Here is a 27,986-nt window from a genome sequence, read left to right as displayed (position 1 = left end):
AAAATGTTCAGGAGAAAAACAAATGTTTTTCAATCTATGCCTCCATATCTCTCTCGAGCTCAAATGATGCTTTTCTGGCCATCTCATTATGTGACAATCTTCGTGCATCAAACCGTGCGCTTTATTGTCTGCAATACTGGTCGAAATTTGGTTACAACGCGTTTTGAGTGAATTATAAAATTGAGGATTTCTCGAGAACAAAAAGGGATACGTGTATTAAGATTAAACAAATACATTGGGCGTGCCTGATTTTAGTAATCTCGATATATAGCTCACTTTTGACTGATATTTCACATAACGCCTTTCGTATTTCCACAGCCGAATGATACAGGATTTTAAGAAGGAAGTAAATAAACGCAGATTTTAGTCTATAAAGGCAGGCCGAGTTATGAGTAAATTTTATACCCATTAATGTATTATAACGTTTTTGTGAATCAAATATAACAAGTTTGTTAGGCTTCGAGGTGTTAATTGTTTCTCCATGGCTAACACCATTTCAAAAATAAACATATTCACTGATATGGCAATATCAACCCTGCAAGGACGCAGCAAAGCAGCAATCGCCTTGCTAAGTTCTTTATATCGGCTAAAATGTTCCTCCATAAACTGATATGGCAATATCAAAGCTGCGAGGACGAAGCAAAGCAGTAATCGCCTTGCTAAGTTCTTTACATCGGCTAAAATATTCGTCCACACTGTCCCACATAATATTTTCGTACTTCCGAGATTATTTATTTGCCGTGTTTTTCTCAAAGAGAATAAGATGGGCAATGCATACTTAATTACATACAGGGTAAAAAAGATTAGATTTCAGCTGATTATCACAGATTTTGGCTAAGTTGGACAGATTGGCCTGCAAAGCACATATGACATCTACGCGTGACAAAAATGTTTGCCTAAGACGCTCCTAATTTTTTTTAGCATACATAAACTAGCAGAAAATTTAGCCAAAATAAACTTTTATCTGAAATAGGAGTTTTAAGCGAAGACCTAAAACGTTAAGAATTCAAGTTATTAACGTTGTTTAATTTTCTCATTTAATGCAGTAAAAATAAGAAATTTCAAAAATATCTCCAGTGCCCTCTTTCTCGGATTTCAACTAATCCATGGCGTTTCTGGTTGACTTAGACGAATAAAAACATGAATATTACTCGTTTTAATACCCTGTTGGAATGACTACTTCAAGTTGAATAACGAAAGTATGACACTACTCCGTCACACCCCATAATTCTGATGCAGTAAAAGAATCTGTCCTTTGTACGTACCTACAAACCCCAGTATTTTTATCCGTCACACGTACCCGTCACACCCCAGTATTCTGATGCAGTGAGAAGAACCAGCCCTTTGTACGTACCTACAAACCCCAGTATTCTGATCCGTCACACGTATCCGTCACACCCCAGTATTCTGATGCAGTAAGAAGAATCAGTCCTTTGTACGTACCTACAAACCCCAGTATTTTTATCCGTCACACGTACCCGTCACACCCCAGTATTCTGATGCAGTAAGAAGAATCTGTCCTTTGTACGTACCTACAGACCCCAGTATTTTGATCCGTCACACGTATCCGTCACACCCCAGTATTCTGATGCAGTAAGAAGAATCAGTCCTTTGTACGTACCTACAAGCTAAAAAAAGTTTTAGCCGAGTATCTTCCTATATTGTGACTCATTGACAGGCTCCCTTCATTGACAGAAAAGTTATAATCATATTTGTATCTGAAATGTATTTTGGTTGGTCACTAGATCAAGTGACAACCAAGTCAACCAAGTTTTACTTTAATTAAATCATTACTCTATCTTTTATTTCTCAAGGTCTTATCATTAGTTTAATTAGAGTCCAGTCAAAAACAGTTGCCATTAATCATGAGCACTTTATCTGGTTTAAGGTTTGTTTTTGACATTTGGCAAATAGATCATGGCAAATTGCCATTAATCATGTGTACTTTACATGGCTCAAGATGCGCTCTTGATATTTGGTAAATAGACTTTAAAAAATTGCCATTAATCATGTGCGCTTTAGCTAGTTCAAGGTGCGCTCTTGGTATTTGGTAAATAAACCATGGCAGATTTCCATTAATCATGTACACTTTATCTGGCTCAAGGGGTATTTTTGATATTTAGTAAATAGATCATGGCAAATTGACATTAACCATATGCACTTGATATGGCTCATGATGCGCTCTTGACATTCGGCAAATAGACTTTAAAAAATTGCCATTAATCATGTGCACTTTACCTAGTTCAAGGTGCGTTCTTGGTATTCGGTAAATAGATCATGGCAGATTACCATTAATCATGAGCACTTTGGCCGGCTTAAGATGCGTTCTTGATATTCGGTAAATAGACTATGGCAAATTGTCATTAATCATGTACACTTTATCTGGCTCAAGATTCGTTCTTGATATTTGCCGAATAGATCTCCAGTTTTCAATAGAAAACATTGGCAAGTTTATAGCTGCTCTTTTTTCTCATGTGTGCATCCTGCCCCCTTTTTAATACGAATCGCCACTTAAAAGAATTTTTTCTTTTTACCTTCCCGATAATTTACCCCAATGCTTTTTTCCCCAATAATCTGCTCCAGTGATTCAAGTATGCGCAAATACCTACCTATACGAATTATATTGCATACCATAGCATATGCATATGAGCCGCTAGTGCAACATAAACAATGTTCAAGTGAAAGTTTCTAATGAATCATTGAACAAAGGCTTAAAATATAACTTAGCATTGAATGCTAGTACGATTAAGACTTAAATATTGAACTAAATATTGAGCTAAACTTGAGAATATCTTTTATAGATTTTATATACATCGCTAAGTAGAATAAGACATACCTGTTCTTGGACATATTGCTTTAGCTGAATCAGATGCTGTAGGCTAGAACTGATTTCTGTTGAGTTTTGTATAGCATCTAACAATGCATATTCTGTTCCGAGATAACGAGTTTTCTTTATTGTCAGCAAAACAGCCTTTTCCTCTTCAGTTACAACCTGAAAAATTACAAAAGTCAGAATTTGTTTATTTAATTTTTTTTTAGATTTTTCCAAAAGTATCACGATTTTAAAAAACCTGATGATCCATTTATATACGTAAATTCAGTTGCAGAGCTGGTAAAATTATCATCTAAAATATTTAGTATTCAACACCCATTTTTTGGAAGGGGCATTTATCTTGGTTATTTTTCTATATGAAAAAAAATTTTAATATAAAGGTAAATTAAGTGCTTAGAAGAGCCACGTATGCTAAGGTTCATTTTCTTTTCAGGGTAAAGGGATAAATTCTTAGGAATGGCAATGGCAAATGCGGATAATTCTTTTCAATCTTAGGATTGAATACAACCCAGATTCCCATTTCTCAACAAGTAATGCTTAGTTGCTTGTTAGAACATAGGTACATAGTGTGCAATACTCAGAAATAGTTTATTTGTTACTTTAAAGTATTTATTTCTTGTAATTACAGTACATGTTTTTCACTTTTTTTTGGGCTCATTAAATTTCTGTTCGTTTTATATTTTATATGGCCAAATGGGAGGGTGGGCATGGGAGGGGGATTAGTTTCCCTCCAATCACTTTCAGCAATTAGAAAGGGTTCTAGCTCTTTCTATTATCAATCGAATAAGCCCTTTTCGAAGTTTCTACGACAACTCCTTCGATACGAAGTGACCTGGTCTGAAAACAAAAAAAAATACATTGTACCCACATCGCTGTTTACTATAAAAATGTCAAGCCTTCCAATCACTTTCGACTATTTAAAAGGGCACTAGCCCTTTCAATTTCCAATTGAATGAGCCCTTGTTGAGTTTCTACCACAATGCTTTCTATAAACATCTTATATGCCCCCAGGACGTAAATTACAACACTTGCCCTGAGGGCTGTGAGGGGGTTGTCACCCTCAAAGACCTAATTTCCAGACATGTAAAGTACGTTAAACAAAATGGCTGTGTAAAACCTTTGATTGGACATATTTGGGGAAACGTTGGGGCTGGGAAGTGGGGTAAGTTGATCTCCAATTACTTTCAACTATTAAAAAGGCACTGGCCCTTTCAATTTCCAATCGAATGAGCCCTTTTGAAGTTTCTATGACAACGCTTTCTGTAAAAACCTTATATGCCACAGGGCATAACTTAAAAACCTTATATGCGCCAGGGCATAACTTAAACACCTTGCCCTGAGGGCTGGGGAGGGGGTTATCATCCTCAAAGACCTGCTTTCTAAAACTTTTAACTACGTTGAACAAAATGGCTATATAAAAATTTTGATTGGATGTGTTTGGGGAAAAGGTTGCCGTGAGAGGGGTGTTAGTTGCCCTCAAATCAATTTCGACTATTAAAAATGGCACTAGCCCTTAGAATTTCAAATCGAACGAGCTCTTTTTCAAGTATCTACGACAAACCTTTCAATAAAAACATTATATGTACGCAGGGCATAATTTACAACCCTTACCCCAAGGGCTGTGGGAGGAGTGTCATCCTCAAAAATATAATTTCTAGACCTTTCAACTACTTTGAACAAAATGGCTATCTCAAAATTTTAATTGGATGTGTTTGGGGAAATGGTGGGCGTGGAAGGGATGTTAGATGCCTTCCAGTCACTTTCGACTATTAAAAAAGGGACTAGCCATTCCAATTTCCAATCAAATGAGCCATTTTTGAAGTTTCTATGACAAAGCTTTCTATAAAAACCTTATATGCCCCCAGGGCATAACCATTGCCCCACGGGCTGGGGGGGGGGGGTGTCATCCTCAAAGACTTAATTTCCAGACCTTTCAACTACGTTGAACAAAATAACTATCTCAAAATTTTGATTGGATGTGTTTGGGGAAAAGGTGGGCGTGGAAGGGGTGTTAGTTGCCTTCCAATCACTTTCGACTATTAAAAAGGGGACTAGCCATTCCAATTTCCAATCGAACGAGCCCATTTCGAAGTTTGTAAGACAATTTCTTCGATAGGAAGTTCCCTGGTATGGAAAAATAAATAATACATTGTGCCAACATCGTTCTTTACTTAGACAGCACTATTGCGCGGCCTATGACTGCATTATTGCCTGCTCCTTAATTTCAGGAAGTACTAAATTCATGACGTGCTTAGATTTCCGGTCATCCCAAGTTTAATCCTCAATGATATTGCAGACAACAGAGCAAACTTAGACATGAGAGTAAATCCCTATAAATCTATAATAATGCCAACATGTTTCCTTAAAACCTCACCCCATTTTCTAAACCCTATACCCCCAAATAATTTCTGTGTCCTTCTTTAAATTACTCGGGGTCATAATTTTTTCTAGTTCAAAGTAGCATATCCAGGTTAAAGATATTATCCATAGAGCTATTGTGTCCATATCCCTCCTTAAGCTCTTAAATAAATTTGGAATCCCTGTCCCATTCCTTAAGGATGTATATTTTGCTTGCCCACCCGCATGTTGAATATGCTTGTCCAGTATGACATCTCCCATGAAGAATCCGAAAAATTGAATCCATAAAAAAAGAGCCCACGAATAATTTTCAAAGAGGCTAAGGTAGCATAAGGTAGAAAAGCCAGGTTGGAAACCATTGAGTAGAGGAGTTATGCTGTGCCTCCTTTTTGCAAAAAATGGAATAATAAACCATCACACCGAAAACACTTTCCCTAAAAGACACTCCCCACCCAGACATCGCCTGCCATGGACTGTTTCTGAACTGTTCCTATCTTGTCCCCCCATTTTTTGCTCTATCTCCAGATGAAAAAACCTCAGTCCCCTTCATTACAAATAAAATAAACAACTAGTTTTCTTTATTATTAATATTTGGAAAAGTTGATGCTCAAGTTTTTGTTTCTTGGCTTTTTTGTTCCCTCCTCCCTTTTTATGTTCTTTTTTAAACGTTTTTTAATGTATATATTTGTTTAATTTTTTTTAGCTTTATCAGTTTCTATCTTTTTAAATAGATGACATTTTGCAGTTTTAAAATTTTTGACTAAGGAATGATAGACTATATCATTATGATGTTTTTGTTTTGGCATTTATAGCTAGTTTTTTAGTTGTTGTGCTTTTGTTAAGATTTTCTTGCTTATTTGTTTTCTTACAGACTCCGAAATTCGAATCCGGCCCTTTAGGGCTTGTGATAGTAATTTTTTAAAATAAATATCTTTTCTTATTTAATCTCTATTTGTTGGGTTAATAATATGTACCCAAGGTAATTTACCCTTGCCTTTCACCTATCCTGTAAAGGTTACAATTTCTTTCAAATCCAATTTCCCCCTGTGCACACATTCATTTATATTTATTTTAGAATACATTTTTGGTTGGTCCTAGTACCCATTCTTCTATGTCATCAGTAAATATTTCCTAAGATTTTCAAGAAGACAAAACTGTTTTTTTAGATTTCTTTTCCCGTTACCAGGGGGATAGCCACTGCTCTTTAGATTCTTGGCTTTTGTTTACATGCTTGTACATTGTATTTACTTTTTTCTAAAAATTCAGATTTTAAATTTGTGCATAGCTCTGAGAAAAGTAATATGAACTATTTTGGAACTACTTTCCTTAAGACTGGGAAAAAATTTGATACTTGAACAGTTTAGCTAAAAATCAGGCTTTATGCATTAAGGTAGAATACAAGAGTAAAATGGTAAAAGGCACTAATAGTAAAAGAAATAAGGTAATCATAGGCAGCGCAATAGCGCTGCCTAAGTAAAGAACGATGTGGGCATAATGTATTATTATTAATTTTTTGGGTGATTTCTTTCTTTTAGACCAGTGCACTTCGTATCGAAGGAGTTGTCGTAGAAACTTCGAAAAGGGCTCATTTGATTGGAAATTGGAAGGGCTTGTGCACTTATTAATAGCCGATAGCGATTGGAAAGCAACTAACACCCTTTCCACGCCCACCATTTCCCCAAACACATCCAATCAAAATTTTGATATAGCCATTTTGTTCAACGTAGTTGAAAAATCCAGAAATTAAGTCTTTTAAAGATGACCCCCCCCCTAGAACCCTCAGGGTAAGGGTTGTAAGTTATGTCCAGGGGGCATATAAGGTTTATATATAAAGCGTTGTTGTAGAAACCTCAAAAAGGGCTCGTTCGATTAGAAATTGAAAGGGCTAGTGCCATTTTTAATAGTCGAAAGTGATTGGAAGAGCAACTAACCCCCCTCTCACGCCCACCACTTCCCCAAACACATCCAATCAAAATTTTCAGATAGGTATTTTGTTCAACGCAGTTGGAAGGTCTGGAAATTATGTCTTTGATGATGACAGTCCCTCCCCAAAGCCCTCAGGGCAAGGATTGTAAGTTATGCCCTGGGGGCATATAAGTTTGTTTTTATAGAAAGCGTTGTCATAGAAACTTCAAAAAGGGCACATTCGATTGGAAATTGAAAGGGCTAATTCCCTTTTTAATAGCCGAGAGTAATTGGAGGGTAACTAACCCCCTCTCAAGCCACCTATTTCCCCAACATTCAATAAAATTTTGAGATAGCCATTTTGTTCAACGTAGTTGAAAGTTCGGGAAATCACGTCTTTGAGGATGAGCCCCCCCCCACACCCCTCTGAACAAGGTTTGTAAGTTATAACCTGGGTGTATATAAGGTTTTTATAGAAAACGTTGTCGTAGAAACTTCAAAAAGGGCTCATTCGATTGGAAATTGAAAGGGCTAGTTGCCCTTTTTAATAGTCGAAAGTGATTGGAGGGAAACTAACCCCCTCTCACGCCCACCATTTCCTCAGACACATCCAATAAAAATTTTGTGATAGCCATTTTGTTCAACGTAGTTGAAAGGTCCAAAAATTATGTCTAATGATGACAAACCACCCACAGCCCCCAGGGCAAAGGTTGTAATTTATGCCCTTGGGGCGTATGATGTTTTTTATTCAAAGTGTTGTCAAAGAAAATTCAAAAAGGGTTCATTCAGTTGGGATTGAGAGGGCTAATGCCCTTAGTCGAAAGCGATTGGAGGGCAAATGCCCCTTCCCACGACGCGCACCTTTTCCCCAAACACTTCCATTGCCACATTGGCTTTTTCTTGATAAAATTAAGTTAAAATGGCAGCAAATATTATATTGACGAAACTATGTTCCAAGTGTCGAAAATTCTTGTCTGATGTAGTGGAATACCAGAAACTTCACTGAATATGTAAAAAAGATGAGAAACAATTGGTGTCGAAATTTGAGGGACCTCTGACGAAAACATAGTTGTCGAAATTATGGGTACTTTCTCAACAACGAGGTTTTGATGATTATTATTTGTAATAATATTTAAAATTAAAAATAATATTTAAAAAGTATTTTTTTTATCGTAGTTTTACTGATTTCATGCTAGATGCTAGACTTTTCCATGATCTGAGGAACTGCGGCTTGCCCTCATGCTATGTTCATATTTTTAAGCATTTGACCCTAATTCATTTATCACTGAATAAATTTGAAGAACACCCTCAAATAGTAAATTTTATATATGTTTTCTTTCAAATAGATCCCAAGCTGTAAAATACAAAATATTATCTCTGTACCCCTCCCAAATTAGCGTGGAATTCCTATCCCACCCAATCCCACCCAAAATGCTAATGAAACATGTTAAACCCCTCAGTGTCACAAATTTCTAATAATCTTAAGTAGGACGTGCACATTTCAAGAATTCTGGACTTTCCAGACAAAGAATAGTCAAAATTAAAAATTTTTAAAGTGGATTAAACTGGTAGATTAACTTTGAAATGGTCAAATGTTGACAAAACTTTAACTGTGAACAACAAAGAAATCTTTGCTGGACCATTAAAACTGAGACTAAGTGAGCCATTCCAGGCAGCGCACAATATATTATAGGGAACTAGGTCACTCGATTACACTCCATATGATTATCCAATTTCATCCCTATACTCGAGGCAATTTTTTAGTTTTTTGCTTCCACTATCTTAATAGTATTCTATACATTTACACATTTAAAAAAGTTGAAGAGAAACGATGAAATAAAGTAAAATGAATAGGCATGTCGAATCCACCAGGATCCACCCAAAAGTATTCCCCAAGTATTTCGACACGTGTCGAATAGGGTTCCGACTTTCGTCGAAAACAGGTAACTTTTTTTTCTATCGAATTTGTAGGTGAAAACGCTCCAATTCAAAAAATTCAGAGTTTTGTACCCTTTTCTGATAAAACTTCAAACTTCTGATCAAACAGTTAGATTTGTAGATATTTTTCCTACATACTGAAACCCTTTTCAAACCAAAAGTTTTTCAATTAAGCCTTCTGGAGTAGAAAGTGCTTTTTTAAAAAAAATTGTCGAATCATTGGTACCTTTACCCTATAGGGAGTACAAGGACATAGACAGCGCTGCTCTTATCATAGCTAGTAATATCATTGGTATTTTAAAGGAGCCAATTTGATTGGAAATTAAAAGTTCTACTGCCCTCTTAAGAGTCAAAAGTGATTGGAAGGCAATCAGCCCTCCTCTTTAGCTCATAATTTTCCAAACACTTCCAATCAAAATTTTAAGACAGCCATTTCGTTCAGCAGAGCTGAATGGTGTAGTAACTATCTTTAGGGTTATTGGGTAGATCAACTCTCCACAGTTATGTAATTTGCCCATTATGCTTAAAAACTCATTGTTGCTTTAAAATTAAACCAAAACACACTGTTTGTATGCTGGTTGTGAATAAGACATCTCAGTAATATACCAAGAACGACTGAGGGTATTAAGTTCAAATTTTTGGGGCTACTTCTGTTACTACTTCTGCTCTTAAGATTTTACCAGATTAAAACAGAGTAATTGTATCCAGTCTGCGAAGGAGCAAAGATAAAATTTTTTGGGAAGGCTACTAACGTTTATTTATCAGGTCAACTAGAGGATGTGTATACCAAATTAAACACTACTATTTGTGTCATGATTTTCAGAAGAGTATATGTTGTTAAAAATTGCTGAAAAGTTTTTCCAGCATATAAAAAGCAGGCCAAACGATAATTCCTTAAAGGAAAACCGAGAAGATTCAAACTTGTAAAACGAACAGAAATTAATTAAAAAAAACTTTCCACAAAATAAGTTTTTCAAAAAAAGTAAAGAACTCCATTAAACCAAAAGTGGAAAAAATAGAATCAAATAATCTAACAAGCATACAACTTCCATAAATCAGTATCAATTAATAAATGAAACCGGAAACGAACAGAGAATAAAGTAAATAACAGAGTCAAACTCAAAACGAGCAGAAATTAATATGAGTAGGGTTCAAAACCCCTATGCTTTCTAAAAGTCAGAATATAATTTTTACTTCACTGAAAAAAATTTAAATGAATGTGCATCGTTAGGTTAATATACATACGCTAATATTTATTTTTTAAATCGTGAATTAATTTTTGATATCCTAAAGTCACAAAGGTCAAAATACTTCAAAGAATTTTTCAGTAAAGCATAAATTATGTTCCGACGTTTAGAGAATATATGGGTTTAGTGCCCTACTCATATTAATTTCAGCTCGTTTTCAGTTTGACTCTGTTATTTACTTTATGTTCGTTTTGGGTTTCATTTATTTATTCATACTGGTTTGTGGAAGTTGTATGCTTGGTAGATTATTTGATTCTGTTTTTGTTCATTTTTGGTTTAATGGAGTTCTTTATTTTTTAAAAAAAAACTTATTTTGTGGGAAAAGTTTTTTTTTAATTAATAGTAAAAAATAAGCAAAAAAGGTATTAATTGAGAGACACTTAAAATTTAGTTTGGTAACTGAAATGATATGGATAATGGAAGGCATGTTGGTGAATTGTCAAATAATTCTCCCAAAATACTGAGTAAAGCTGAAACTACATTGTAGTTAAACTTGTCAAAAAACATATCATGCACAACAACAGCACCACTAACATATCTCATGGTCATTTTTTTAGTTGTGCTCAAATTCTATGCATAATGTTTACATATGATCTAATATCACATGTGATATAACATACTGAATATTCAATGCAGATTTTTCTTTTAATAGTACAGGACAGAGCCTTGGAACAGCTGTTTTCTATATGTAATTTTGTATATTAAAGCGAAAAGCAAACTTCTAGATGATGAGCTGTGTCCTAAACCAAATTTTAATTCCCTGGAGAACCAAGATGCGCAAAGCCATCACAGGTGTGCACGCTCCTCTACATCCCAATCTATTATAAGCTCCACTTGTTACCCCCCCCCCCCCCAAGAAGTTTCAATTACCTTTAAATTCCTCCTTATAATCTCTTTTCACCCCAATCCGGCTATCATTAGATCTCAAAGGGATATGCATGCTAAGCTACGAGTCTGTCTTAAAATCCCTGTTAAGGAAGTTGAAATGGCGAGGCCACTGGATAGAAATATACTAGTTAAGAGAGGAGCCAGGCAAGGTACAATTGCCGCCTCACCTTGTTATTTCAATAACCATGTCCTCTAAGCTTAAGAGCAGTGTAAGATGGCTTTCGTTCTCTTTGGGCTCAATTATCGCCTTAGTCACTTATGCTGATGAAATTTTTAACAGCAGCCAAATTTTGGACAAAATTTCTGAAACTTCCCGAGAACTGCAAGCAGAATATTTAAAATCTGGTCTTCAATTAACTCTGCAAAGTCTAACGTTATGTTTTTTCAATTGGAAATACACACTTTCTCATGAAATTGTACATGGGAATTCAAAGATTTGCGCGTCATACCAAATCTCTTATCTTGGTATTCCCATCGGAAATACCATTTTCAACACTTGTCCTTTCCAAACAGAAGTCGTCAAACGCCGCATATTAGCTTCCTATGCCTCCATAGTCTCTGTTAAGCTTCGTTTCAGTCGCCATTATCTGGCAATGCTGTGCAACTCTGTTGCTCTCCCCCATATTCTCTACATTGCACCCTTCTAGAAGATTATTAAAAATATTGATAATCAGCCCTAGTCCCAGCTTGATTGCAGCATGTTTTCCATCCTTAGTGATACTCCTCTATCAACAAGAGTAAACAACCTACAAAAGTAATCTCAAGCCTATTACCTAATCCCCCCCCTGATTGATAAATATACAGACTACTTTCTGTATTGCCATTATATTAAACAAGAACACTACAACTTTCCTAGATACTTGAGCAGCCAGTGGCATTAATTCATGAAAACATAAGGGGAGAGGGGGCAAAATGTATTTTTCAAAACTTAGGTGCAGGCAAAAATATTCCCCCTCCCCAAACTGTTGAAACAATTAGCAACATTTTCTATTGTCAAATGCTATCTTTTAATGTTTCCTATTCGCCTTGTGAAAGCAAGAATGTTGTATCCACACTGTTTAAAATTTCATAATAAACACAATTGAAAAAATTGTTTTTTATGGAGCTAAATATCTGGCAGATAGAAAAAAATGAATCAAATGCCAATTTAAAGCCACTAGCAATGGATATCTGTTGGTGGAATTTTAGTCCAGTCAGATGAAATTTACAAGGTCAAAAGGTTAAACTAAAAACGGATACGATAATTTTGCCAATCCTTTCTGCTGCTAGAGTAGTTACAACAAAACTACAGGACAGCCCTTGGGTTCCTTTTCCACTTTGTTACAACAATTCTTCATCAAGATTTTCTCAGGAATAGCCATTGTCTTTAGCACTCACACGTTGTGTTTCTACCTTCTCGCATTACTTTCACTGTTTAAAATGAATTTTAATCCAAAATGATTATAACCCAACTTCAAAAATTTTGATTACTTGGTGCAAAAGAAAGCAAAGTAACTGATTAGGTCTTCACTGATTGCCATTTTCCCTTCTCAGCTTTTTTGATGAGAGAATGGTGAGTTGCAGCTTTTTCTTCTGGAAATGATGTCTGTACTACAGTGGTTGTTGTCTTGACCCATACTTGCAAAACGGCACCTTTAGTACTCCACATTTAGAGGAGGCATAAACCTGTAGACTGACTGTGCATCTTTGATTTTTTCAATAGGAATAATAGGTTTGAAATCCAAAAGCTTTGGAACCACAGAAAACTCAACCACTTTTGTGGAAGAAATGTCTTGCCTTGCCTTAAGTTTACCCTCCACAGCAAAATTTATTTCAGAGACTGATTCTTCAGAAAACGACAGTTTGTAACCAACTCTTTCCAAGTAGCCTTGTGAAAATTGAAGTTGTTTAACTTTGGAAAATGGAACATTAGTGTTCTTATAGATCTTGGTTGAGACTTTTACAATACAAATATGGACTCTGTATTTCCTGTATGCTTGAGTGACCTGGCTCAAAGTATTTCATTGTTACTTTCAACAGTCTAGGGTGCTTACAAAATAGATCTGTATAGCAAAGCTGATAACTGAATTTTTGTTCTGTGACACACATGAATTTGACCAAGTGATATCTTTCAACAATCAGGACAACATTACTTGTTATTTCATTTGCTTGATGACATGCAACTGCTTCAGGCCACACTACACAGTACACTTTTTCGATACGTTCCCAAGGAGTCTGTTGAAATGAGAATACACCCATTAAGTTTTGTATTTCAAGGTCAAAGCAAAAAGTACATAACTATTAGCCCTATCCTATTTTCTCTCCTCTCAAGTCTTAGCCTTGCTAATGCCATGCCCTTCAGTACTCTTCTTTTTTGGTTCTGGCAACTCAATCCCATGTTTTTAGGCAACACATTTCTCTTTGCATGTGTCACATAAGTCCCACTTGGCTTATGGAAGCCAGATTGCAATTTTGGTTGAAAATGTTCCTATAGATTCTTGAAAATACTGGAGTACTTCTTTCATCTTTCTATAAACCAAAATACTGGAAATCCCCTATACTTCAGAACCTCAGATTACAAAATGCATAGATAGAACATCAATTACTAGCCACAGAGAGTCAAAACAGGCAATTGCTTCAACAAATGCCAGCCTTTTCCTTGACATCTTCTTCCTATTATTCAAATATTTTTCATCTGTTTCAGCAAACATGGGCTTATCAGTCAAGACTATTCAGCTCTTTTCTTTTTGACTCACTCTGTGAGTTGAAATGAACTACTGCAAGGGGTTGCTCCTTATTCACCTTGAATCTGATTAGATATCTTGCAATTAATTATTTGATTCTTGGAGTTGAAATTTCAGAGGGTACACATTGAGTTCCATGCCCTGTGTGCAGGTATAGTCAGCTAGACTCTTGGCTGATAATACGATTTTGTGGTGTTTGAAGCACTTTAACAGTTTACATTGAAGGGTATGCTGTGCAGACGTCAGCATATTACATTCAAATAGGCAATGACCAAGTGTTTCTTTTTTATATTGCAATGTCTGCAAAGAGGGGCTGAGGGAATTAAGCCACTTCAATAAGAAAACTGATACGAAAACGCCTGAAAATTTAGACCATTTGAGCCTGACCCAATTCTATGATAGATATTAGAGAGGTGCTTATTGGGGAAGCGAGATCAATTTGTTTTACTCTTATTTAACATTGTCTTTGATAATCTCCCAACCATAGATGAAAGGAGGCATGAAATGCTGATGAAGATTGTAGTTGACATCCTGAAGTCCACAACACACCAAGATATCCTGCCTCCATTTACTTCAGAGACCCACGCACACAAAACAAGGTTGGCAAATCTGAAAGAGGGAAAAAAAACTGTTGGAATGCCCGCCTACACACTCGACGACAAGATTTTTAAACTCCTTTGTGCCCTACTACGTCAGGTGTTACAACAACAGTGCCCTGAAGTAGAGCTGATGGTTCATCATATGTGTTTTTCTTGGTGTTGTGTCTTTTTGTGCTTTTCTTTTTTTTCTGCTTAAATTGGCGATACCCATGTTATTGCAGTGTGATAAAGGGAATGAATAAAGATTATTAATACTAATAGAGATTGGTATCCGACTTGGCTGGTGAATATTTAGAGCATTGTAATTTAGAGCAATATATATGCATTCTAATAATTCTCTCTTCTTATTATTGTTGGATGTCTGTGATAGAGCCTATATAGTTACAACAAAATACCCCAGGTGAATCCTCCAGTCAGTTACTAAAATTTTTGCATTCACAAAAATGAGAGACATGCATTTAAAACAAAGATAAATCTTTGATTTGCTCTGCCGGGAGGTATTATACAGCAAAACAAACTGCACCATTTGAAAGCTCATAAAAATAATGCTGATAGGATTCCTAACTCAATTTTGACTAGGGGTGTCTATTATGACATTCTTGCTTTCACAAGGCATATTGTTAAACATATTTTAAAAAAGTATTTAGAATTGTTCTAGGATAACAGGGAATATTAGCAGCTCTATAGAAAGAAACATTTTGAGGAACAAAAAAAGTGCAAATGGTTTTGTTACTTTATGTTCTTTCTAAATATTGCATTTGTTTTTCTGGCAATCCACCCTACCCCCCTCCCCTTGATGTCCTATACATAGCCCTAAATAACATATTTGTCTGCTGGTAGCTGCATTCTGGACCCATGAAAAACATTAGGCTTATGTCATTGTAATAAATAGATTTGGATGGATGTAGCCTAGCCTATTATTCGAATTGTAGGGGTAAGTGGTACATACTGAGCATAGGTACATAGTGAGCCACTAAGCTTAACTGCCATTTACTGAATTGAAAAACGACCCCCAAGCCATGTGATATAGTTTACAAGATGGCCAACTTTTTTGTCCACTTTTGAAGGTATGTTTCTATCTTCGTTTTTCACCCGCTCTCTTTAACCTTTTTGTTATACCCTAGGAAAAATATTTCTTGTATGGTCTTCTTTATCTTTCTCTACTACGGTTTATCCTAGAAGGTTGTTTTCTACCTTGCTTGAATCCTTATTTATCAGAGAGCATAAGCAGTGTCGTCTTTTACATATTCTTACAATTAGCTTCAGATAGCTTCACATTTAAAGAACAGATGATCTGTAGTAAATACTGAGCCACTCAGAAGCGGTGCACACGGGATCAGTGGCTCACTATGTACCATAGGATTTTTTGCTCAAGTTTGTTCTAAAATACAATTTCCTAATCAAAGTACTTTTGTTCTAGGAACTGATCTACAACCAGAAAGAAGTCTCAAAATGCCAAGGGTCCCAAGGAGCCAGATAGGACAGTACAGACAGGACGCAGCAGAACAGCAGGCTGAATCCAAAGAGAATACTAGACTAGCTTTGAATAAGGTCTGTGAAGGTCTCAGTGTCCGAAAGGCTTGAAGTATCTTTGGCATTCCCAGAGCAACGCTTCAGCAGCACTACAACAAATACCAGAATTTCAGTGATGACCAGAAGGTCTCAGTCAGTCTCACCAGAAAGCATGGATTTGTCACCGTGTTTTCTCCCAATGAAGAAGCTGCTTTGGTCACTTACTTAATCACTGCTTTGAACATGTGTTACAGGCTTACTGAAATAGAGGCCAGGAAACTGGCGTATCAGTTTGCATTAGCAAATAACAAAAAAATGCCTCAGGCATGGGTTGACCACAAAAAGCAGGTAAAGACTGGATGTGTGGTTTCGAATCTCAGAATCCTACTTTATCACTGAGGAAACCAGAAGCAACCAGCCTCAGTCAAGCAACCAGCTTCAATCCTCACAATGTGATGCAGTTTTTCAACAACCTGCACACTATGCTTGAAAAAAAACTGCTTTGATGCAGCTGATATTTACAACGCGGATAAAACAGGTATGACGACATTTCACAAGCCCCCAGAGGTCCTTGCCGAGAAAGGAAGAAAAATAGTAGGTAAAGTTACTTCAGCAGAAATAGGAAATCTAGTGACAGTGATCGGAACATTTGTTGCAACTGGAAATTTCTTGCCTCCGTACTTGATCTTTCCCAGAAAGAAATTTCAGCCACATATGCTGAATGGAAGCCCTGCTGCATCAGCAGGAGCAGCAAACCCATCTGGATGGGTATCCCAAGAACTATTTTGTGACTACTTGCAACATTTTGCCAAACATTTGCATGCTTCAACTGAGAAAAAAAAACTACTCATACTAGACAATCACAAATCTCATATCTCAGTAAATGCACTAGAATTCACCAAGAAGAATAGCATAGTCCTACTGACTGTTCCCCCACGCTTCAGCCACAAGCTACAACCCCTTCATGTCAGAGTCTATTTCTCATTCAAGGCCCAGTATAACAGGGCAATGGATAATTAGATGTTGAGCCATCCAGGAAAAACCATCTCGATCTATGATATTTCTGGACTAGTTGGTTCAGCCTTTCCACTCGCATTTACCCCTTCCAACATCCAGAGTGGGTTTACTAGATCAGGCATTTGGCCTTACAACCCAGGCGTATTTACAGAACAAGATTTCCTGTGCTCATATGTCACAGACAGACCCAAAAGTGAGGAGAACAGATCAAGCAGTACTGTAAATCATGACATGGAAGCTGTGGACTTTCGTCCAGAGGCTAACAGCAGAGGTGCAAGTACCAGCCCTCAACTTTGAAGAGCAAGCATGACCAACAATGCAAGAAAGGCACACATACCCTCATCTTCCATCACCTTCAGTCCAGAACAGGTAAGGCCTTTTGCTAAAGCTGCTCCTAGGAAGCAGTCTCTCTGAGATAGGAGGCAAGGCTCATCCAAAATCTTGATTGATATGCCTGAAAAGCAACAAATCAAAGCAGACGAAGTAGCAAGAGCCAGCAGAAAGGAGAAAGCTGCAAAGTTAAAGCCAAGAGGAGTGCAAAAGAAAGCAGCAAAGCAGGTTTTACAGTTTGGCGAGGACAGTGATGGAAGCCTTTCATTCCATGATGATTCATTGCTTCACATTGGACAGGAGGAAGAAGACAAGCTATGTCCAGAGGACAGACTGTTTGACCCAATTATAATTGGCAATTTTGTGAAAATTGTTTATGAAGGTGAATACTTCCATGGAGTGGTTCAGGTAAAAAACAAAGGCTCTGCCCAAGTTAGTGTGCTGAGCATGGCGGGAGTGAATAGGTGGAAGTGGCCTGAAAAAGAAGACGCCATTGTGCATCCCCATGAAGATATTCTGAAGAAGATTTCAAATCCGATCTCAGCAAAAGGGACAGCTTCAAGGGCATCTTCTTTCTATACTTTCAAGGATTGGTAAACATCTGTAGTTTCCATTTCTGGCAAAATGCTTTTTTTATAGCATACCATTTTAGTTTTCTTACTTTTCTAGCGCTTTAACATTATAAACAAATGAGTGTCATCTGTTTCATTTTTTAGAAGTTTTGTTTACCTTTGTACTGTTTTAACACAATAAACAAATGATTTTTATGTGATAGTCTTCAAGCAGCCCAGTATGTACCATAGGATGGCTCACTATGCACCACCCCCAGTCCATACTGGGCAAGGGGGTACATAGTGATCCACTGAGATTTTTCACTAAATGGAGCAAGTATTAAAATCTGCAAAAAAAAAAAAAAAATACTTGTTATGTGCTACATTATGATGCAAGAGAAGTAGCAAAACACCCAACAGGTAGCAATAAAATCCACTTTTCCAAAATCCAGCTTAGTATGGACCACTCTCCTCTAAATAACAAGAAATATATTGTATATTATATAGTGTCCATTGTACTGTTTAGGTCTGTATATATCATGGGGTTATATCCAGGACCATCAGTGTCATATAGTCTAGACTGATTTGCTTAAAAAAAAGGCATATGATATTTTGAAACAACATAAAATAAGGAATCTAACCGTACAACAGTAAAATTCTAGTTCAGAGGATTCTTGCTATCTTGGAAAGCACTTAAGTTAGGTGAATGAAATTTTGAGGAATGAATCAAGCCCCTAAAATATACTCTTGTATTACTATGCTCTTATGCATGTCCTTTTTTTTATTTCTACGGAAGATTGTAGCCATGGCAGGCCCATCTGAATTCTGACAAAAATATTTTATTATAATTTGAAGATTTCAGTCTCTTTTCAATGACTTTAGTTTTTTTTAAATACAATTTCAACCATTATCAAGGTGCCTTTTCCCTTAAATCTAAGAAACAGATTTACAGATCTTTATAACATTATGAATTTGGATTGAGCAAAGGTATAAGCCTAAAAGCACTTTTCTTGTACCTCATTTGAGTAGATGACCTATATTGTAATGTTTCACTTTTATCATGCAAAAGTTTTTAAGGGTCAAAACCAGTCTGTGTACTCTTGATAAAGAAGCAGTGGAGGTATGCCATTCAAAACATCTTCCCAGGAGATCACTAAGACTCTGGATACATTCTTGAGAGCTTTATTCAGCTAACTCAACAACTTCCCAAGATATCAGGAAGTCCCTAAACTTGAATTTTACCAACATTACCCTATTTTATCAACATGATTTCTTCTTTAGAGCCACTAATAAACCCTTTTACCCCTTTAGGGCCAACTTAAAAAGTTTCACATATCCCTTTGTAAAAAAAAAAATCCAGTTTTGTCATTTATCTTCTAAAGATTGCTAGTTGCATAATAAAATTTACGTGGCCAGATCAGTACAAGCATAATGCCTAGTTTTTAGCAAACTATGAAACACTATAAGAGGGGGGGGGGCACTTCAAAATGAAACACCTTAATAAAACAAAAGTTGTACAACCAGATCCTTTATTTTATGCTATTTCTGAATATCATAGTTGCTTTCCTGACAATGTCCCCTAAACTCTCCCTCATGATCCCAGATATAGCCATAGGAATATGGAATATATCAATCTAAAAAGAAAACAATAGAAAAATGAATTTCTTACTATAGGCTATGCACTATGTTTCTATTGATCAGGCTACCTTATTTCCTTTCATTATTATTCACTTTTTAAAACCATTTCAGTTAATATTTTAGTAAAAAGACACACTAAATCAAAGACATATGTAGATTCCAGTCTGCAAGAATAACTTGTCTAGCATAGGACCTGTGAAATATGACTAGATTGAGGTAATGAAGGAATACATTATTAAGGTTATATATGGGGCTTACCAGGGGAATGGGATACTTTTTCAGAGTAGCATTAAAGGCTAAAGAACAGCATAGAATTAAATAGGAAGGTGAAACTCCCCTGGACTCAGATGATACTGATGATTTAAGCATTCTAGATGAAAATATTGGCCATATGAATATTATTGTTAAGGCTTTGAGAAATCAGGGTGCTAAAGTAGGTTTGAAAATTAATGTTAAGAAGAATAAATAGCTTAGAAAGGGAATAGGTGAAGGTGAAACTCATTACAAAAATGGGTATCAATTTAACAGTTCTACTCTACATAAGGAAAGTGATTTAAAAAAAGAACAAGTCTTACTTCATAACTTGTCTAAAAAATATAATCAACAAATCCTCTATATGTAAAGCATTTTCACTATCCCCCTCCCATGAATGCACAGATATATAACCCAAGTTATATATCTACTACACATTTTTTCCATTTCTTGTTTTCCTCAAAGTTGCTTCAATTTACAGGTACTATTTAGACACAAAAAAGCAACATATGGCAAAATGCATTGAATATAAATAATTTGATCCATATATTTGCACATTGGGAGAGGGTTGGCATGGTGAAAGTAGTTCTATACTAAATTTTTGGGCATATGATGAACTTAGAAATGCTTTTTATTATGTTTCCTTAGATGGAGTGAACCTGCTAAACTGATACCAAATAAATATGGTTCTATCCTGCTTTCTAGGACTATAATGAGAGAAAGGTTAAAATTACTAGGACATGTTTTATACATAAAGGATGCCAGATTTCCTTTTGTGGCTTTATCTAGAGCCAAACAAAAAGTAGATTAAAGGTCTAGATTAGGGGCTAGGTGCTCTGGTGATTTGTTAGTAGTAGTAGTAGCATCATTTTGTTCAGAATAGTTGAAAGGCCAAACAACTATACCTTTGAAGATACCACAATCCTCCTGGGAATACATCTAAGTTATAAAATTTGCCCATTGCTTATGTAGCCTGTTATTGGGAGGTATGCATAGATTTTTTGAGTAGGGAAGGGGGATTTTCTGCTAGGGAAATTTTCCATGGGGAGAATTTTCTGTGGGGAGAGATGTTTCTAGGGGGTAAACTTTTCAGGATAAATTTTACACTGGGGGAATTTGCTAAAAATCTTATACAAAATTTTTCCTATGTCTTGCTTTCTCTTTGACAACATGTGCAGGTGTTAAGAGTAATTGTCCTTGTTAGATTTTCACCAGGATTGAAGTATCTAGAAGATACATCTGTGGGGAGGAGGGATTTTTGTGGAGGTAGAGCCAGGTTTCCTGGCATTATTTAAAAGACAATCCAAAATTAATTAAAAATAGAAGTTTTTTCAACTTAAAGTAGGTAGAACATTAAAACTTAAATCAAACAGAAATTATTGCTTTTGTGAAGGGGGTTGTCCCCTCCTTAACACTTCACTATTTACTCTAAAATTCCAATTTTGTTCCAATTCTTTAGGAGCAACTGCTGAAACATAGATTTTATGCTGGGAGATTTACACATTGGGAGGGTAGTTTCTGGAGGTGAACCTTCCAGAGGATATTTTAGAGGGGAGAGATTTTCCCAAAATTAATAAGCAAATTCTGTTTTAATGTTTCATGAACAGTGAGCCAAATTTGAACTTCCAATAATAAAAAAACATTCAGAAATTAAATAAAAAAGTTTTTTAACTGAAAGTAAGGAGCAACATTAAATCTTAAAATTAACAGAACTTATTCTGTATATGAAAGGGGCTGCCCTCTCTTCAATACTCTCCTAATTTTTCTAAAGTTTGACTCTTTGTCAAAACTCTACTTTTTAAAGTAGACAGTATTAAAAGCCACCCCAAGAATTAAAAAAAAACTTGTCTGAGGGAGCAGCAAAAATATATTAAAAACAATACAGCACTAAATGTACCCAGTTTTGTAATAAAACAGATATTGACTTTGTTATAAATATCTAAACACTGGATAAGTCTTTAATTGCATAGAATATCTTTTTCCCCATGGGATAGAAATACAGAAAAACAAAGCTAAAAATAAACTGGGGCTGAAAAGTATTTCATAGGAAGGTGTGCAGGTTTGTATTTTTTAACTTACATTTTGTCATTTTTTCCTTCAATTCCAATCTGAGTTCTTACCAAGGAGAATGGATTACTTACAAGAGTAGAAACTGGCATTAGTGTCAATAAGAAAACACTAAAAGTTTTGACATTAGATGACATGTTTTGATGATGTTTCAATTGTAAAAAAGTACAAGATAAACAATAATGATGTGACAGAAATGTTAAAGTTTTAAGTGTCTGAGATTCATTCATGAAAGCAAATTCACCTCAAAGTAGCCTACTCTTCAAATGATAGCTAGATCTTCTAATCTGAATAATTATCTTCTCTCTGAAAATCCAATTCAAAATAACAAATTTCTTAAATTTATCCCAACATATTAAACCTTTTAAAACTTAATATGTTTCATTGGCCAGATGATAGATCTGAAAGTTAGTGACCCAAAATTGGTATTCTGAAAATTAGCTTGTCTGAGAATAGAGCCATTGCAGACTGGGTATATGTATTATCGTGTAATAACTTTGTCAATGAGAGACTCCTATGTCTGATTATTAGCTGCTGGTAAATTTGAAAATAGGTAGCACTGTACATGCAAAACTATTTAAATTAACAACCTATATGTTCAGAAAAGGAAGGCAAATTTAACTATGAAAAAATCAAGTTTCTAGGTGGTATAATAGAGTAATTATAGTAAATTAAATGTCAAAAACTTACCTAGTCTAATTAGCACTTTGAATGCTATATAATAGAAATCTCAAAATAAAATGATAAAAAATAAGGCAGCATCATTCACCCAAGAGGGGGATGGAACCCTCTCCTGCCCCCCCCCCCTTTATGGGCACCCATGTTACCCTATGGAGAAAGAAACATGTTATGAAAACAATTCTTGGTAAATTTTTAACAAATCATATTATTGACTTACAAATAAAGTAAATATACCATTCAATGCCTTTTTTATGCTCTTTCTAAATATGATAATCATTTTTGTCAGAAATGAATTTTGCCCCCACCCCTATATATACCAATTCAGGGTATATATTTGCACATTAGGGGGGGGGATTTTATTTCTTATGTAAATGGGAGGTAAGTTTAAACTTTAACCCCACCCCCCTAATGTACAAATATATACCCTGAATTGATATATATATAGGGGTGGGGGTAAAATTCATTTCCAACAAAAATGATTATTATATTTGGAAAGAGCTAAAAATAAGGCATCAAGTGGTATCTTTACTTTATTTGTAAGTCAATAATATGATTTGGTAAAAATTTACCCAATTCTTACTTCATAACATGCAGAATAATTGTAGCTAACACATTTTGACTGTAGGTTCACAATACTTTACCTCACCCCCCTAATGTGCACATATAGCCTACTGCCTAAACTATATATGTCCTATGAATTCTGCCAATGCCTCTCTCTTGTTTCAACCTGTGTGACTGAAAATGGAATCAACTGCAATAACAAAGGAAACTATAAACAAGAGTGATGGGTGGCAGAATGTTTTGGAATTAAAATGATTTGGGCTAGTCTACATCTTTGCACATTGGGGGAGTTGGGGGTAAACTATAGTAGAGCTAGTTTCAAAATGTATTAGCTGCAATTATTCTGCATATTAGGCTATGAATTTAAAATAGTAGGCCTATTCTTAACATGTTTCCTTCTCAATAGATCCTAATCTAGATCTCTTTAAAAAAGCAGTTTATCCCCAAATGGGATGGGAAGAGGTCATAAGAAAGGACTTCAGGGAAATTAGAGCTTCTTTGAAGGGTACAAATAGGGATGATTTGAAAAAATTGATATGGAGCAGCCTGTGTTGGCCTCAGGTGGCTTGGTGCTAATGAGTTGTTAGTTATTACTAGTGTTACTTTTTATACAACTTTTGGTTAGGACAGCCCCTCTCCTATTTGTTTTATCAGAAATTTATCTCTAAATACGAAGTTTTTACTACACAATTAGTACATTTGATAACTCAGCTAAAGCCCTTTTCTTTAAGAGCGCCATGCTAAACAGAGTGAAATGTTTTTTTTCGAATTTTCTGCTGCCGCGTTGCCAACTAATAATGATATTTGATGAATTGGAATTTACTAGTTTCGATAGAAATGTCTATTAGAAAAACAAATTATAAATGAGCTAATTGAATTACTATAAGGATCGCCATGTATATGATCAGGAGAAGTGTTTTCAGATTCTTTGTGTAAACACTTCTTTTCATGTGCTTGAATCCAAGTTCCTCCTACTTTCTTTCCACTTGTGTTTTATTCTTTCGCACTAGAAGTATGCATAATTGGGCTCAACTCTTTCGTATGATGCAAATTAATTAGAACTTATTAGAAAGAAGATGCAATCCAAATTCTTTTTCTGACGGATTGACGAATTTTCAAGTAATTCAAATGGTATAATTCATAATTTTGTTCATTTTACATTGACTTTATTTGATAAAATAAACCAAAAAAACTAAAAAATTTTTCCTGAAATAGTGGCTGTTATTATTAAATTTTTTATTTCAGAGGTTCCAAGTAATTTTGAACTTTCAAAATTTATCAGAACTAAATCCTAATCTTCCATTTATTAACGACACCCACATTAGCGACTGAATGTTTCAACGACATATTTATTCTAATATTTCAAAACAGTTTTAAAGTCTTCCCTACCAGACTGTTTTAATACGTAATAGGTTTATTTAGTAAATTTATCGGAAATAATTCCTAATCTCTCATTTATTAATGACACCCACAAAAGCAACTCAATGTCTAAACATTCTAATGTTTAAACTTTCAATGACAGTTATCAAGTCTTGCCTGCCAGAAAATTTTAATACGTAATATGTTTGTTTTAATAAATATTACTACTAACAACTCACCACAGCACCAAGCCGCCTGAGGCAAACACATCTACGCATGCTCCACCTACATTCCAATTTATTCAAAGCCTCCCTCTGTACACCCTCAAAGGAAGTTCCCATTTCCTTAAATATTTCTTTATGACATCCTTTTCCGTTTAGCTCTAGACGATTGGCCAAAGGGACAATCTTCGGTAATCTGTCATCCTTCATCCACAGAATGTGCCATAGCAAATGTATCTTTAAATGTACGGCATTTAGTATTGAAACCATGCCGAATTCAGGATGTGCTACTATGAATACGGATCCATATTCAGTTCTTATATGCTAGTGTTGTAAATCAAATAGTATTTGGCTGCATCTAAACGATGGCATTGTTGAAATCACTCAAACTAATTTATTTCTTAAGTTACTAGTTTAATATGATTAAAGAGAACGGTAGTGATTTTGGTGCCTCTGCATAGGCACTTCAGATTTTTAACTTTTAGCTATTTAAGCCCAAAATCCAGAAGTTTGTTACTTGAAATTTGAAGTTTGTCCTTTGTTACTTAAAATCTAGAATAATGTCTTTGGTATCAGTGGTGCCAATATACAAACATGTATTGGGAAGAGCAACGACTTTTGTTTGAATTAAATAATAAAACGTTCCCTTAAAAATTTTCGATTAAGGGCATTTTTCGGATTCTTTAATGAAATTGCCAAAGACAGGCATTCTTCAAAAAATGAACCAAAGGAAAAGGGGTCATTACCCCCCCCCCCCCTTTAATTAGTGCCCCTCCATAACACTTAAGTACAGATAAATATTTAAGTATGTGCTTAGATTATTTATGAAAAGATCCACTTATGAATGCGTTTAAGTACTTAAAATGTAAGCAAGCGCCTATTTATGAACACGTTCTTTACTACCTTCTAAATATAGTCTATGTGTTTTTTTCAAGATTTCTAATCAAGAGAAAATCAACAGGGTTTAGACAGCAATTCTCCAAAACTCATTGTATATTATCTGAAGGCTGAAGTATATTTGGAAGCTTGGGCTGTTAAAATATGATCTTTGAGTATTTGAACCCCCCACCTCCCCCTACACAGCGACCAACCGCCCCTTCTTTATAATAGTTGATACCCACTTAAACATTCTTTTATTATGAAACAAATCAGATTATTCAAATGAAGCGTTAGAAAAAAATTCCAAAAAATTTGTAGTAAGAAGGGACATATAACATGCAGCACTTACATTAAGGCTTAGGATAAATGATGGGAAATAAGACATAAATTTCTACACTACTCACCATTTCCTACGTGCATTCAAGGCTTTCATAACGGACGGTCTGCTGTATCAGAAGAACAACTAATGAAAATTAAGCTTGAATATTTTGTTACACATGTTGAATGGAGGGTTGATTAAAATTTGTTTATACTTAGAGTTGTAACATGACCGTTGGAATCACTTAAACTCTTTAAAAGCCATACCATGAATATTCTTGGGAATGAACAGCACATGACAGTAGGGTCTTATGAAGGAAGAGGCTCTCTAAGTTTCATAATTGAAAAGTGCCCTGAATAATCAATCACGCTCCTTTGGTCTTCATTTTAATAAATTATGAACAAGCATTTCACTCAGCTGACAGAAAGCTTTGGTGAAGGTAGTATTTTTGAATGTTATATCAATTAAGCACATGGAATTGATTCACGTTATTTATAGTACTACTATTACTGCATAAAAGGTAAAGATAGTTATGGATTCTATTTCAAGTCAGGAGTGAAAGCAGGGCTCTGCCCTGTCCCCTTATATTATATTATATTTTGACGAACGTTGTCCCAAGGAACCTGGCAAAGGCTGCAGGAGAACATCTGGAGCCTAATGAGAGGGTAGAAATTCTCTTAGACTTCGATTACCCAGATTATTTAGATAAAAATGAAATTAAATTGCATGAATTTTGGAGGTTTCGAGGGTTTTGGGTTGCAAGAATAGGTTTGACAGTTTATGTTAAGAAGATTCAGTTGCTTAGACTACAAATAAGTAAGAGTAGAGGTGATCCTACGTGCCTAGAATTATCCCCTATTTTCTCAGCAAAATTCTTCAAAATGCTTCCACTTAGAAATTGTTTAAATATATTTTCCAAGAAATTTAACATTTTTTATTAAAATGTTAACTAAAAATACTATTAAACTTGTAATATAGTTTATTTCGATCTTAAATTTTCATTTTGTGCTTACTTTGGGCATTCTTATGGGTATGTTATGTTGCCAAAATACATTAAATCAAGTTCTTATTCTGAATGTAAAAATCTAAGAACAACGGCTGTGGTGAAGGTTTGAGAGAATCACAAGATCGACGTGCTCATTTAAAATAATCCTGGCAAGTTGTGTGTCGTTCTTTGTTTTACTTTCTGCTGTGTTTTCTTATAAAAAAAGATCGAGGTCAAATAGTTCTTTCAAAGATTTTTTTTAATAAAATTTTTTCTTGGAGGAACCAAAGCTAGCCAAGAGTCATCAGATGTTTTCTTGCTTACTTTGCAAATGAAAGCACATGAATAAGATTATTTGAAACTCGTTACTGCCCACAGCTAGCAGACCCATAAAGCAAAACTTGCTACATCTTCATAAAATGTCACAACAGCAGTGACAGTAACCTGTCTATTGTACATAAACTTCGGATGGCATCAAATAATATTCAGTCACAATCAAAAGGTCTGCGTTGGGCAGGTACCGATTTCCTGATTCAATACCTTCGACCGGGAGTGCAGTGCGTGTTTGGGGGCAAATCATCCGACGCTTCCCGTGTTTTTTTCTCCAGGCACCCATTTGGAGCTGGGTAGACTCTGTCTGAGCTTACAGGATCACACCATTGACATTCGTTCCAGACCAAACAACCAGTTCCACCAGGACTCGAACCCCCGATCTCATGATTTCAAGTCTGGAGCACTAACCACTCGGCTAGGACGAGTGGTTAGTGCCCTTCTTGTCCTCTTCCAATTAGATCATCATAATTGTATATTTCTAGTGTCTAATTTTTTCGTTCTTTGATCAATTCCTTTTCCTTTCGTCCAAGAATTCCTTTTCTTGGTTTTCTTGTATAAACTCTGGCCTCTGGAATCTGAAATGTCAACATTGTATTTGATAGTCTCATCAGAATTAGCTTTTCCTTTCAATTTTTTCTTTCTGGCTCATTTTGTTCTTCAGAAATTCCACGTCAGAAATCAACTAATTTATTTGCCTTCTATAACTAGATGTGATTCCACCCATGTTTCAGTTTCCTAGTTGGTTTTTTCGTTTTTCACATTTTCCATCATTGAGGTTGTTTGTATATTT

The 27,986-nt window shown here is 35.5% G+C and overlaps 1 protein-coding gene across 1 annotated transcript in view; it reads right to left on the bottom strand.

Annotated features, from left to right (window-relative positions):
* Positions 1–23,876, bottom strand: part of IntS4 (integrator complex subunit 4) — a 101,720-nt gene extending 77,844 nt beyond the window's left edge. The window contains exons 1-2 of the mRNA XM_089104772.1: positions 23,798–23,876; positions 2,837–2,992 (exon numbers count right to left, since the gene is read on the bottom strand). Of these exons, the coding sequence (XP_088960898.1) occupies positions 2,837–2,992; positions 23,798–23,839 (198 nt within the window). The 5' untranslated portion in view covers positions 23,840–23,876. The remainder of the gene's footprint in view (positions 1–2,836; positions 2,993–23,797) is intronic.
* Positions 23,877–27,986: the final 4,110 nt, after the last annotated feature.

Source organism: Artemia sp. Qi Xiang Cuo, chromosome 19, assembly GCF_049724085.1.
Source record: "Artemia sp. Qi Xiang Cuo chromosome 19, ASM4972408v1, whole genome shotgun sequence".
NCBI classification, from domain to species: Eukaryota; Metazoa; Arthropoda; class Branchiopoda; order Anostraca; family Artemiidae; genus Artemia; species Artemia sp. Qi Xiang Cuo.
The sequence above is the reverse complement of the archived record's forward strand: the minus strand, read 5'-3'. Positions and strand labels throughout refer to the sequence as shown.